At 37.4% G+C, this 15,174-nt stretch overlaps 1 protein-coding gene across 4 annotated transcripts in view; it reads left to right on the top strand.

The window, feature by feature from the left end:
• Positions 1–15,174, top strand: part of LRR (capping protein regulator and myosin 1 linker 1 leucine rich repeat protein) — a 1,021,987-nt gene that overhangs the window by 62,524 nt on the left and 944,289 nt on the right. For all 4 annotated transcript variants that reach the window (XM_090381859.1, XM_090381857.1, XM_090381858.1 and 1 more), the window contains exon 4: positions 1,352–1,411. In XM_090381859.1, the coding sequence (XP_090237985.1) occupies positions 1,352–1,411 (60 nt within the window). The remainder of the gene's footprint in view (positions 1–1,351; positions 1,412–15,174) is intronic.

The raw sequence follows: 15,174 nt of genomic DNA, 5'->3' as shown, positions 1-15,174 counted from the left end.
TTAACGTTAGAATAGAAAGATCTTGCTGTCTACTGATGAACTCGTAAAAAGTATCGTGCATGGTAAATAGAGGATTACTCGACACCCTGGTCATTTCAGCTTGAAGTGCAAGTTTGGATGTAGCGTTTCTCAGTCCATGATAAAAGTTCCTTTCTCCATTTGCAGCAATAATGTAAAGATCATTGATATCGGTAACTCAAGATAAGGCAACATAAACTAGTTGGACTTGAGATCACTTGTATTTATAAATTACGGAATTGAAAGTAACTCACTGAGATTTATGGATGGTACTAGCACAAGCCGGTATTAGTGGAAAATGATTTTGTTTAGTCGAGATCATTTTGTTGTTATTCAGCGAAACACTCTTACTTTTTCTTGTGATTTATGTTGCAGTATACTCTGTCTAGCCGGTTTAGGAATCATTTGATTATCCTCAGGTAATTTATTTGAACTCAAATCTACGGGATCGAAATCTTCAGAAAGTTCTTCAATATAATTTCAAAATGCCAAGGGTTAGTCCTTCTTGATGAGAAGGTTAATGTTGATTAAAATCTTGAGAAGCAGATTTTATTAAACTCTGCATTTTTTTCGTTCTCTGTTTTTTCTCTAAGTTTTATTTAGTTTTTTTGTCAACATGGAAAGCTTCTTCTGTGGCTTTGAAGCTTTTATTCTTGCTTTCTTCTCTCGATTTCCCTCAGCTGGAGTTTTATCTATCTTCGAAATACTTTTATAGTTATTTTTACAATCCAATAGTTAGCAAAATCCATTTGTAGACTAGTATGACATCATTTTTTGTGTACGAGGTTATCACCACGTTGACCAATATTTTTGTAGCTCTGGCAGATACAGTGACAACTGGCAGATAGAGTCAGTGTCACGCATGCTTAGCAAGTTGGAACTGCCCATCAGAATACGATTTACGACAGGTTGGAACTGGCGGTGACTTGTGGTCTGACCGTGACTCACGACACTAAAGTGCAGAATTACCTAAAGTGTTTTTGATTTTATATTTTCATTCTGTCCACTTCCACCATTTTATGTTCACACATTCCACTCCTTACCAGTAAACAAGACTGTAATAGCTGCACTTTTGGGTTAGTCTTTACGATCTGATACTCCTTTTGCGAGTAAAAAAAAAATATTCTTGTTTATACTCCGGCATGATCATCAGGTCAGTGGAGTTTACAATAGATCATCGATACAAATGTTAATCTCTCTCTCAGGTTAATGCGGGAATTTTTTTTGGCTGGTGCAGCATAAACTTCAGGCTTCCTTGCACCGTATGGCTAATAATAATAATAATATAAATGTGTGTTCCAGATTTAGTCATTTCAGTTGTTATAATTTTCAGATAGAAAATACATTCCATTATTTGGATATTCAGGCTATTGACAGCAAGAAACCAAATCAGGTAAGCAAGTATTTTTTTATTCATTCATAATTTTTTACAATTAAGGTACAGTTTCATTTTTCAGATGTTAACAGCTGGATGTTGTCCTCCTTTATATATATACATGTATATATATAAAATCTTTCATAATAAAAACTAAAGCAAACATCAGAGGCAGCAAAAAGCATATTCCTCTACATGATGCTTGAAATATAAAAATTAGAGTGATAATTAAATAAAAATAATGCCAGCAGCATGGAAAGACAGAAGAGCAAAAATAGTCAAAATTATACATAACGATTAAACCAACAGGGAGGGGAAAGAAGGGTAACAAGAGTAATAATATTGTAGCAGAAACTTTCCAAGATAATTTAGAAAATCTAAATGCAATGATAATAAATCAATTAAATTTTGAATGCCAATTAAATAGAATTCCCCCCCCCCCCCAACGGGCACCATGTCCAAATTTATGTAAAATATCACCAACAGAGATATAAAATAAAACAAAAATAAACCAAAAATAGACTGACCATTATGCCCCATCTCAACAGAGAACCACAAGGCCAATAATAATCAGGGAATCACTGCATTTTGATCACTAGACAAATCGCCGCAAAGGTGAGTCGACCGAAAGATCAGTCCACCATCTGATCCCCAGATCGAACTGCCAACACAGAGGACTTGAATAGCGGTGGTCCTGATGCAGCGAAAATTAAAAATAGGACAGATACAAGGACTCCAATGCAAAGCCACACCACTGACAAAAAATAATCTTAATCAGATTATATAGCCGAATAATAAACTATAGATGGCAGAACGGATGCAGCATTAGCAAATCAGCCCAGTACTGTCATGTGATATACATATACAGGGTTGTTAAAATTAAAGTATCCTTATGTAGAAGGCTCTGGAGTGAGTTCTAAGGCTCATACTGAAGATAAATTTGGACAACAGGTACAATAAGCTCGTCATTTATTGGAAAAAAAAAAAAATTAGTTACAAAATTTGTCACTACATGGCATTGTGGCAATACAAATCACTTGAACAGCGCTACCATTGTTCAATGTGTCTTCCATTTTGATTGAAAACAGTTTCCATTCGAAGAACAGCATTTTCTACAGCAGAACGTAACATGTCAACTGGAATAGCCAGTACATGACATCTAATGCTGTCCTTCAGATCTGCCAGAGTTTGACATCCTTTCCGATACACCTGGTTCTTCAGAAAATCCCACAACTAGAAGTCGCATGGGGTGAGGTCCGGTGATAGGGGTGGCCAAGATCTCTGGAAACAACGGCTGATGACCCATTTGTCTGGGGGGCGCCTCCGTAGCGAGGTAGGCAGGAGCAGTAGTGCGTAGCACACGCTTCTTGATTAGACCGGGGTTCGAGCCCGTGCCCACCAAATACGGAGGATTCGGAAAGGTCAGGGAATGACCACTGCGTATCCCCGGAGCAATATGGCCTTAGTTGCTAATGCTCCTAAAAACCAAAAAAACAACAACAACCCATTCGTCTGTAAAGTGTTGCCTTAGCAATCTTTGGACACAACGGTGGATGTGGGGTTGCACACATCCACTGTTGCATGAATATGGTATCCTGAAGGCACCCACTTTGTTGAAGCTTTGGTATTGTGAAATTTTCCAACATTTCATGATATCACTGTCCAGTGATGGAACTGGTGTGGGGTCCAGTCGGTTTTACCTGTTCAAAAAAATATGGCCCAATCATGAATGTGGTCATAAATCCACACCACACTGTCACTTTTGGAGAATGCAACAGGACCTCATGGATAACTTAGGGTTTTCTGTTGCCGAAATGCGACAGTTGTGCGTATTTACTTGTCCATTTAAGCAGAAGTGGGCTTCATCACTCCAAAGGATGTTCTATGGCCAAGTGATATCCACTGTCATTCGCACCAGAAACTGAAGTGTGTATGTGAAATGAATATCTGCATTACCATGCTTTAGCTGCTGTAGCTTCTATGGCCAAGTGATATCCACTGTCATTCGCACCAGAAACTGAAGTGCGTATGTGAAACAAATATCTGCATCACCATGCTTTAGCTGCTGTAGCATGTGCACTTGTAAGGATAGTACCGCAACACCTGACACATTACTAGTCTTACAGTGGAATACGGCATGTCCACTTCACGAGAAATAGCTGGCACACTTGCGCTACCACATGGAGATTGACTTGATAAATCCACGACAGCCATAGCCACACCTTCAACATGAGAGGAGTTCACTCTTTTTTGACCTCTGCCTGGTTGAACACCAAGGTGTCCTGTCACTTCAAATTACTCAATCATTTTGCGGACAGCACAAACAGTCATAATTCCACCTGTGCCTTGTTCGCTTCTGATGCCAGAATTCTCTGATAGCCGCAGCTGCATTGTTGCTGTTTTGATAGTACAGCTTCACTAATAGTTTTCCTGCAACGTTGTTGGCATTGCTGCTGTAGTGCAGGCAAACATCTACTGTATGATATTTGAAGACTGCTTTGCTTTTATACAGTACAGTAGAGTTGAGTAGTGGCGCTGTGGCAATAACTTACGATTATGCAAATAACGGAAGTTTTTGTATTTTGTAACTAAGATAGTTACACGTCATACAGTGGTAAATTTTGTAATAAATTTTTTTTCCAATAAATGGTGAGCGCATTCTTTATTGTACCTGTTGTCCAAATTTCTCTTCAGTACGAGCCTTAGAACTTGCTCCAGAGCCTTCTACAAAGGGATACTTTAATTTTAACCACCCTGTATTTGAATAATGTTTAAAATAGTTGAAACTGAATCTTTCATAATAAAAAATAAAAACTAAAGCAAACATTAGAGGCAGCAAAAAGCATATTCCTCTACATGATGCTTGAAATATAAAAATTTGAATGATAATTAAATTAAAATAAAAATAATGCCAGCAGCATGGCAAGATAGAAGAGCAAAAATAGTCAGAATTGAACATAACAATCAAACAAATCGTTATGTTTAATTTTGACTGTTTTCACTCTTCTGTCTTGCCATGCTGCTGGCATTAATTTTATTTAATTATCATTCTAATTTATATATATATATATATATATATATATATATGTAGACAGTGGAACTTCTCTATTAAGAACTTCTATTTAATGAATTTCTCTATGTTACGAATTTTTTCGCAAACGTTGCACCATGAAACTAAATTACATGTAAAATTAACTCCATATAGTGAAGTGTTTGTCTCTCTATAACGAAATTTTAAAAAAAATTAGTAAAACATTTTTGAAGATTTTCAAGCATTTACTGCTAAACAGCCGCTCAAATATACTGCCTTCTTCCCTCCGAAATTGCGCATTAGCATCTGGAATTAAATAATCATTCTTTTAGTGATCACTTGTAGCCATTGACTCCTGTAGGAGGGTCTTTGTTTCATTTTTGTTACAGTTATAAAACCAAATGGATTTTCTTAAAAGTGGTCATAAACTTTACAATAAATAAGGTAGATTTGTAAATTGATGTTGGCTAAGGGGAAAACGAAATTTTCGTCGGCAATATGTAGAATGCTACCATAGTCAGTTTTTAGTAACGCCTACTGAGTGACAATCGCTTCTCACCTCAACTGTACCATGTGACCTTCCTGTCAATCATTATATGATATGTCCATTCTCATCTAACTGGACTCCCAGCCAGTAGATGGTTTTCATTAATTTTTTTTTTTTTTTTTTAATTTCGTTCTTTTAGAATAATTTGTCATCAATCACATAGGCTATATGCTCTTGTATGTTTTTTTTTCCTGAAAAGTAACATACAGCATACATTAATCATAAATTTTCTTTCATGTATATATGAATGAAAGCTGAATAAAAGAAATTCACAAAGTCGTATATTTCTTCAAAGTGACTGATAGGAAAGGTTCTGTGATACTGTTGAATTGGCAAGCGAACGCCATTGAGTAGGCGATACTAACAATTCACTATATGGCCAGTGCAGTGAAGTTTGCGGTGTATGTATTGGCAAGAGCTGCAGTCGAGTAATTTTTACAATTGCGGAAGCAACGTCGAAGAGAAAGTGTTTAAAGTATTAATGATAAACCAAAGATTGTTATGATATTGACCAGGGTTTTAAGAAAAAAGATGTTGCGGAGAAATATGGCAAACCTGCAAGCAGTTTATCTACGACTTTAAAAAATCGAGAATCAATTTTAAATGCAATTGAAGGAGGAGCAGACAAGAAGCGAATTAAGTTGTGTATATATGAAGATGCTGATAAAGCTGTTCTAAAATGGGTGCAAATGATACATGAAAAGAATCTACCAATATTGGGCCCAATAATTAAGTAACAAGCTCTGAAATTTGCACAGTCCCTTGGACATACAGAATTTAATGCAAGCACTGGGTGACTAGATAAATTTAAGAAGTGCCACAGAATTGTGGAAAAGATTATTTGTGGAGAAAGTGTTAATGTAAGCGAAGAAGATTAAACAGTTGGAGGAACAATACCTTAAAGAAGATTTTGGAAAAATATGAACCTAAGGATGTTTTTAATGCTGACGAAATGGGTTTATTCTTTAAATGTTTACCGAATAGAACACTTGCTTTTAAGGATGATAAATGTTTTGGCGGAAAACAAAGCAAAGAAAGAATCACTGTGCTAGTCAGAGCAAATATGACAGGAAGTGAAAAATTAAGACTTTTAGTCATCGGAAAATAAAAAACCCAACATGTTTTAGAGGTTCAAAATCTTTGGAAGTTGACTACACCTTTAATAAAAAAGCATGGATGACAAGTGATATTTTTGAAGAATGGATATTAAAACTAGACAAGCATATAACAAAAAAAAAAAAAGAAGGAAAATCGTGTTGGTAACTGACAACTGTCAGGCACATCCTGCCAGTATTTCTGCCAAACTTGAAAGTGTAAAGTTGTTTTTACCACCAAACGTAACGTCAAAACTCCAGCGAATGGACCAAGGCATTATTAAAAATTTTAAATTTCATTATTGAAAGAGAATAATAATGAAGATTGTCAATGCGTTATCAGAAAATAGAAACTTGCAGGTTACAATTAACCTTAGAGATTGCATCTCTGAACTGGCAAAAGTTTGGACAAACGATGTCACTGAATACACTATTCAAAATTGTTTTTCGAAAGCGGGATTTGCATTGAATGCAGAAGTCGAACAACAACTGGACGAACAAGATGAACTGCCTCTTTCAGAACTGAAAAACTTTTGGACATTATTAGAATCGTCCGGAAACATCGAAAATGAAATAACGCTGGATAGTTATGTTTATGTAGATCAAGATCTGACTACAACAGAACGTCCAAATGAAGATGAAATACTGCTGAACAGTGTTAGACGCGACCATGATCACGAAGAAATTAATGATGATGCCGAAGACACATCAGAACAATCCATAGAAAAGCCAACTCGCTAAGAAATGATTCACGCTTTTAAAACGGTTCATATGGGTCTACAGTTTTGTGAAAATGTTTCTGATAAAGTTTTTAATGCTCTGAACAAATGTGAGGTTTTCTTTGAGAATCAGACAATTTTTTAATTGTACTGTGCAAACGAAAATTACAGATTTTTTTTTTAATTTGTGCTACTTACCGGAGAAAATTGTGTAAACGTAATTTAAATAAGTGTTTTTGAAATAAAATACATTAAAAATAAATGTAGATTCATTTTCCTTTTCTAATTAGATAACAATTTCTAATAAAAAAGATATTCTCTGTATAACAAAATTTATAACGAATTTTTTTGTTTAATTTATCGAATTCGTTATAGGGATGTTTGACTGTATATATAGAATTGTTAGTTGTGTTTTTTTTTTTTTTTTTTTTATGAGCATTAGCAACTAATGCCATATTGCTCCGGGAATAGGCGGTTGGTCATTCCCTGACCTTTCCGCATCCTCCGTGTTTAGTCGTCACAGGCTCGAACCCCGGTCTAATCAAGAAGCATGTGCTACGCACTGCTGCTCCAGCCCACCGATGCATAGCACACGCTGCTTGATTAGACCGGGGTTCGAGCCTGTGACCACTGAATAGAAGTAATAGGTACAGGAGTTGTAATAAGAGGAATATATGAAGAAATATAGACCTGGGTACTATTATGTAGAGTAGAAGGCACCCAACGAATATAATTAAATAAAAGGTAGGAGGTTATGCTTTTAGTATGGAGAGAGAACAGCAGGTAGTGTAATCAACCAATGGGTTAGCTATAATGGATAGGCAGTCATAAAATAACACAATTCGAACTTGCAACAAAGAAAGTCAAAAGTATTATATTATAAGTACTTAGTGCTGTACTCAGATGATTTCACCGTCGTTAACGAGGGCCAGCCGTCAAAATGCATCAAAAAGTAAGGCCTCTGTTTCTAATATGAAATATCTGTAGCACGTGGTAAAAAGATACCAGGTTTTTAGTTTATTGTTAATGTTCTGAAGCCAGGTTAATTGTAATGCTAACATATATATATATCATGGCTGACCCGACAGAGGCGGAGAAATGATAGATAATAAACAATATATAGGTAGTAAAAAATTACTAAAGATCATTGAAAGTTGAAATCGCGAAATGGAGCAGACGGGCACGAATCGTACTTACTGATTTCTCAAGCCGGAGAAGTGGGGACGGTTGTACGGTATACTGTGGGGAGAGAAAGAATGCTACATGCTTGTTTCAATGACTATATGGTATGTAGAAGCGACCTCAGGCGTTGGAATGCAGTAAGACATACAGGGTTGACGGTCCGGATTAAACACAAGGCCACGAGTCTCAGGATAGGGGAGAAGGCATACCATACAAAATAATGTGAAAAAGATGCTGAATTTTGTATGAGGCGAAGTCAGTAAAATAGCATCTTGATATTGCTTTCGAAACCTAATCGCACACAAGAAATAAAAGATAGGGATTTAGAACAGTAAAAAGGAGAGTGAGGATGAGAAGAATTAGTAGTGGTCGGGTAGTCCTGGGTCGCTAGCCCGTTCCTGTAGTAGGACCCTGAACGTAATTTCTGGGACTGTATCTCCTGTGCTTAAGTCAATGTTAATAATGGTGGAGGTAGACCGTTATATTATCATTTAGGTTTTATTACCATTCATGATGAAAATATAATTACATATAATGCCAATAAAAATAGTGAAAATCGTAAGAAATAGTGAAAAAATACTCCTATGATAACCAATCGGTGGGCACAAGTTTTTAAGACCATGTGACATCAAAAAGGTTGAGTATTGCCTATACATTATTTACAAAGCCTGGAAGTAGAGGATGTCATTATTGTAATATATATGTCATATCTAGATTTTTCACTATTTTTATTGGCATTACATGTAATTATATTTTCATCATGGAGGGTAATAAAATCTAAATGGTAATATAATGGTCTACCTCCACCATTATTAACATTATTGACTTAAACACACGAGACACAGTCCCAGAAATTATGTTCAGGGTCCTACTACAGGAATAGGCTAGTGACCCGGACTACCCGAGCAATACTAATTCCTCTCATCCTCACTCTCCTTTTTACTGTTCTGAATCCCTATCTTTTATTTCTTGTGTGCGACTAGGTTTCGAAAGCAATATATAAAAATGCTATTTTACTGCTATACATACTGACTTTGCCTCATACAAAATTCAGCATCTTTTTCATGCTCTTTGGCATGTTATGCCTTCTCCCCTATCATGGGACTCGTGGCCTCATTGTGTTTAATCCTCCCATCAATCCCATATGTCTTACTGCATTCCAACACCAGAGGTCACTTCTACATACCATATAGTCATCGAAAACAAGCACGTATCATTCTTTCTCTCCCCTCAGTATACCGGACAACCGTCCCCACTTCTCCAGCTTGGGAAATCAGTAAGTACAATTCATGACAGTCTGCTCCATCTTGCGATTTCAACTTTCAGTGATCATTAGTAATTTTTTACTACCTATATATTGCTTATTATCTATCATTTCTCCACCTCTGTTGGGTTAGCCATGATATGTATGTTAGCATTACGATTAACCTGGCTTCCGAACATTAACAATAAACTAATAACTTGGTATCTTTTTACCGCATTCTACGTATATTTCATGTTAGAAACAGAGGCTGAATTTTGACTGATTTTGACAGCTGGCCCTCGTTAATGACATTGAAATCATCTGAAGTACAGCACTAAGTACTTATAATATTTTTGACTTTCTGTGTTGCAGGTTCAAATTGTGTTATTTTATGACTGCCTTTCCATTTTAGCTAACCCATTGGTTGATTACACTAACTGCTGTCCTCTCTAGGCACCATACTAAAAGAATAATCTCCTATCCTTTATATATATAGATCTTTTAACTAATGTATTTGTATTTAGTGTTAGCTTTAGCCCTTTAGTGCAAGGAAGCCACAAGCTTTTGCTATACTAATTGGCCAAATTAAAAAAAAAATAATAATAAAATAAAAACAAATAAGTAAATAAAATAAAAATAAAACAGAATAATCATAATATAATAACAAAAAATAAAATAATAAATAAAGCAAAAAATGAAAATATAAAGGAAGATATAAAAAAAAGAAAAGAATATAAAAAGTAGATAATAAATTAGAATGTTTTCTCTCACAGGTAATCATCCAGTTGACCCTTGAATTTTTTTGACCTTTCAGCCATAACTATGTGTGCAGAAGCAACTTGTTTCAGTAATCGATAATTGCTATAGGCCTAATGTCTCTGATGAGTATAATAAGAAACTGTACAGGGAAATAGAGTGGGCCAGTACATCAGACAGTCTTATAATGGGGGATTTTAATTTCCCAGATATTGATTGAAATTTGTGGGTTGGTCACTCACACACTAGCAAGGCTTTTCTGGATTTATTGGACGATTGTTTTCTACATCAGTATGTTCAGGAGGCAACTAGAGGGAGTAATACTCTTGATTTGATTATCAGTAGTGATTCTTCATGCATCAATAATCTGCAGATAAAGGAACCACTAGGTGGCAGTGGGATTTACTCAAAGAGGTAACTACCATCAGGGGTAAAGGGAAGGGTTATTGCTTTCATAAGGCGACTACGATGGTCTCAGACAGTATTTAAATTCTATACAGTGGGACCAACCGAAGATGGTCAGTTGGTCCCACAGCAAATTCAAAATGGGAAGCATTCAAAGAACTTATCTTGGAAGCTACTAGGCTTTACATACCAACTGGGAAATATTGTTAAAGGTTTAGGCCTAAATGGATGTCAGATGAACTAATGAGACATATGGCAGAGAAGAAAAATGGATGGGATACATATAAATTAACACATGACACAGAAGCCTATGATAGATACAAGTTGATCTGTAATCAAGTTACAAAGGAGGTTAGGCAGGCAAAGGCAGATTACGAGAAATCTTTGGCAAGGGATACAAAGAAAAACAGCAAAGAGTTCTTTACTTATGTAAACTCTAGAAGGAAGGGGATGAACCAGATTGGTCCACTTGATATCGATGGGTCAACTGTTGATTATCCTGCTCAGGTAGCTAACAAACTAAATGATTATTTTGCATCGACATTCACACAAGAGGAGTTATTCAGTGAGAGGTATGCCAGAGGTGTATTCAACTCTGGCAGTAAGCTACAGAATCTTGTAATAACTGAGAGTAAAGTGGAGGAGAAACTGTTGAAGATAAACACAAGAAAGGCACCTAGGGTGGATTGGATCTATCCAGTTATATTAAAGGAGGCAGCAAAGGAAGTAAGCAAACCCTTAGCCATAATTAGGGAGCTTCCTTGGACTCAGGGGAGGTACCCATAGACTGGAGATGTGCAAATGTGACTGCAATTCACAAAGGAGAATCAAAGGTCGACACAAGTAATTAAGCCGACCGGGCTAGCAGGTAAAGCGCCTGCCTGGCAACCCAAAGGGTCGCGGGTTCGAATCCCGCCTCGGGCTTGGATCAAAGTACTGCAAAAAACCTTGGGAGGTGCACTATGGCCACAGAAGCCTATGTGCCAATAACTACCAAAAAAAAAAAACAAGTAATTATAGACTTGTGAGTTTAACTTCTGTTCCAGGAAAATTAATGGAGGCACTGGTTAAAGAAGCACTGCAGGATCATCTCGACAAGACTTCAGTTATAGCTCGGACACAGCATGGTTTTGTTAAGGGGAAGTCTTGCCTGACCAGTTTGATTGGATACTATGATGTAGTCACAAAACAACTGGATGCAGGGAATAACTTTGATATTATATACTTGGACCTTAGAAAGGCTTTTGATACTGTTGTAAATGGAAGACTGCTGCACAAATTGGAGCAGTGTGGCATTGGAGGCAAATTGCTGCTATGGATAAAGGGGTGGTTGAGGGGGAGAAGACAGAGTTGTAATCAATGGACACTGCTCATCGTGGACTAATGTTATTTAGGGTTCAGTGTTGGGTCCATTATTGTTTTCTGTATTTATAAATGATATTGATGATGGTATATCAAGCTTAATGTCCAAGTTTGCAGACGATACAAAAGTTGGCAGGGTTGTCAAGAACACTACTGACACTATGCTGCCACAACAGGATCTGGAAAGGTTGAGCAGATGGGCTGAGAGGTGGCAAATGAAGTTTAACATTGACAAATGTAAAGTACTACTACATATGGGAAACAGCAACCCCAGAGCAATATATCAACTCTGTGGTACTACACTGACAGTGGTAGAGAATGAAAACGATCTGGGGGTAATTGTGCAGACAGATATGAAGTTCTCTGAGCAGTGCAGACGGGCTGCAAGAATAGCTCATGGTGTCTTGTCAATGATATACAGGAATTTTTCTAGCAGGGATAAGGAGGTGATTATTCCCTTGTATAAGGCAATGATCAGACCACACCTTGAGTACTGTATGCACGTCTGGAGGCCTTATTTCAAGAAGGATGTAGAGCTGCTGGAACGAGTACAGAGAAGGGCAACAAGATTAGTGAATGGAACAAAGGGTTGCTCTTGTGAAGAAAGGCTTAAGTTTTGCAAATTACAGTGTCGGGAGACTAGGCACCAGCGAGGTGATCTGATAGAGATGTATAAAGCCTTGAATGGTGTGAGCATGCTCAATGCTAATGGGATTCTTCATCTTGCTCAGAGTAATCACCTGAGAGGGCACAAATTCAAATTGAGGAAAAACAGATGTAGGATAGATGTGTGGAAATTTGCCTTTAGCCAGCGGGTAGTTGGTCGGTGGAACAGACTTCCATCCCTTGTCGTGGAAGTTGATAGCCTAAATAAATTTAAGGCTGAGTTGGATAGGTTTTCGAACGAACGGAGAGGTGAAGTGGAAGTGGTTTTTTTTTGGCTGATGCTGCATAAGCTTGTTTTCTTGCATCATATGCCTCTACTAATGCTAATGCTAACTATTTAGCTTAATAACACAGCAAGCATTTCTTTTGGTAATACTTTCTACTTTCATGGTTGAATCTCTTAGTCTTTTTGTTTGATCAGGAACCCACTGTCAATTATTTGTTCCTTTGTAGTAGTAGTAGTGGCATGTGATGCAAGAAAGCAAATGTATGAGCTTATGCAGCATCAGCCAAAAAAAAAAAAAAAATCAGACCATTCCCTCCAAATGCCTGTCCAGTTCCTCCTTAAATTTATTCAACCTATCAACTTCCACAAAGACAGATGGAAGTTTGTTCCATCAATTAACCACCCGCTGACTAAAGGAAAATTTCCGCACATCTATTCTACATCTGTCTTTTCTTAATTTGAATTTATGCCCCCTTAGATTCGTAATCTGAACAAGTGGAAGGATCCCATCAGAATTCAGCGTGCTCAACCCATTCAAGGCCTTATATACCTCAATCAGATCACCGCACAGGTGCCTATTCTCCAGCCACTGCAATTTGCAGAACTTAAGCCTCTCTTGGTAAGAGGATCCCTTCATTCCCCTCACCAATCTTGTTGCCCTTCTCTGTACACGCTCAAGTAAATCTACATCCTTCCTAAAATGAGGCCTCCAGACTTGTACACAGTACACAAGCTGTGGCCTGACCATTGCCTTATACAGAGGGATAATCACCTCCTTTTCCCTGCTAGCAAAATTCCTATATATCATTGACAAAACCCCATGACCTGCCCTGGCAGCCTGTCTGCATTGCTCAGAAAACTTCATATCTGCCTGCACAATTACTCCCAGGTCTTTTTCATTTTCTACCACCTTAAGTGTAGTACCACACAGTTGGTACGTTTCTCTGGGGTTACTTCTACCCATATGTAGTACTTTGCATTTGTCAAGGTTAAACTTCAGTTGCCACTTCTTAGCCCATCTGCCCAAATTATCTAGATGTTGTTGCAGTAGCACACTGCCATTACTGTCATTAACAAACCTGCCAACCTTTGTATCATCTGCAAACTTCGACATTAAGCCTGATATACCTTCATCAATATCATTCATAAATATACAAAACAACAGTGGACCTAACACCGAACCCTGTGCGACTCCACTAATAACACTTGTCCAAGAAGAGCAGCACCCATTGATTACCACCCTCTGTCTTCTAGCACTTAACCATCCTTTTATCCATTGTAGCAACTTACCCTTAATACCATTCTGCTCCAATTTGTACAATAGTCTTCCATGCGCAACAGTGTCAAAAGCTTTCCTGAAATCCAAATATATGATATCAAAATTATTTTTTGCATCCAGTTCCTTTGTAACCACATCATAATATCCTATCAAATTTGTCAGAAAAGGCTTTCATTTAACAAACCCATGCTGTGTCTGAATTATTGCTGCAGTCTTGTCTAGATGATCCTGCAATGTATCTTTAACCAGCGACTCCATTATTTTACCCGGAACAGAAGTTAAACTAACTGGTCTGTAATTACTCGTGTCACCCTTCGATCCCCCTTTGTGAATTGGGGATACATTTGCACATCTCCTGTCCGTGGGAACCTCCCCTGAGTCCAAGGATGCTCTCATAATTATGGCTAAGGGTTAGCTTAGTTGCTTTGCCGTCTCCTTTAATATAACTGGATAGATCCCATCCACCCCAGGTGCTTTTCTTACGTTTCACTTCAACAATTTCTCTTCCACTTTGCTCTCAGTTTTTACAAAATCATTAAGTATCTTGCTACAATTTGATAACCTTCTGGCATTTTCAAACCTTAATAATTCCTCACGTGTGAATGTAGATGCAAAATACCCATTCAGTTTGTTTGCTATCTGAGCAGGATCATCAACAGTCGAACCATCGATGTTAAGTGGACCGATCAGATTCATCCCCTTCCTTCTAGAGTTTACATAAGTAAAGAACTCTATGCTGTTTTTCTTCGCATCCCTTGCCAAGGATCTCTCGTAATCTGCCTTCGCCTGCCTAACCTCCTTTGTAACTTGGTTACCGATCAACTTGTATCTATCATAGACTTCTGTGTCACGTGTTAATTTGTATGTATCCCATGCATTTTTCTTCTCTGCCATATGCCTCATTAGTTCATCTGACATCCATTTAGGCCTAAACCTTTAACAATATTTCCCAGTTGGTATGTAAAGCCTAGTAGCTTCCAAGATAAGTTCTTTGAATGCTTCCCATTTTGAATTTTCTGTTGGTAACATCATCAGTTGATCCCACTGTATAGAATTTAAATACTGTCTCAGTCCATCGTAGTCGCCTTTACGAAAGCAATACCCCTTCCCTTTACCCCTAATGGTAGTTAACTCTTTGAGTAACTCCCACTTCAGAACACTGTGATCACTGCAGATAAATGAACCACCAAGTGGTTCATTTATCTGCAGATTCGTAATGCATGAAGAATCACTACTGATAATCAAATCAAGAGTATTACTACCTCTAGTTG

Source organism: Mastigoproctus giganteus, chromosome 9 (assembly GCF_048544385.1).
Source record: "Mastigoproctus giganteus isolate SK-2022 chromosome 9, ASM4854438v1, whole genome shotgun sequence".
Classification (NCBI taxonomy): domain Eukaryota; kingdom Metazoa; phylum Arthropoda; class Arachnida; order Uropygi; family Thelyphonidae; genus Mastigoproctus; species Mastigoproctus giganteus.
Note: the sequence above shows the minus strand (reverse complement) of the source record. Positions and strands in the feature narration are given on the sequence as shown.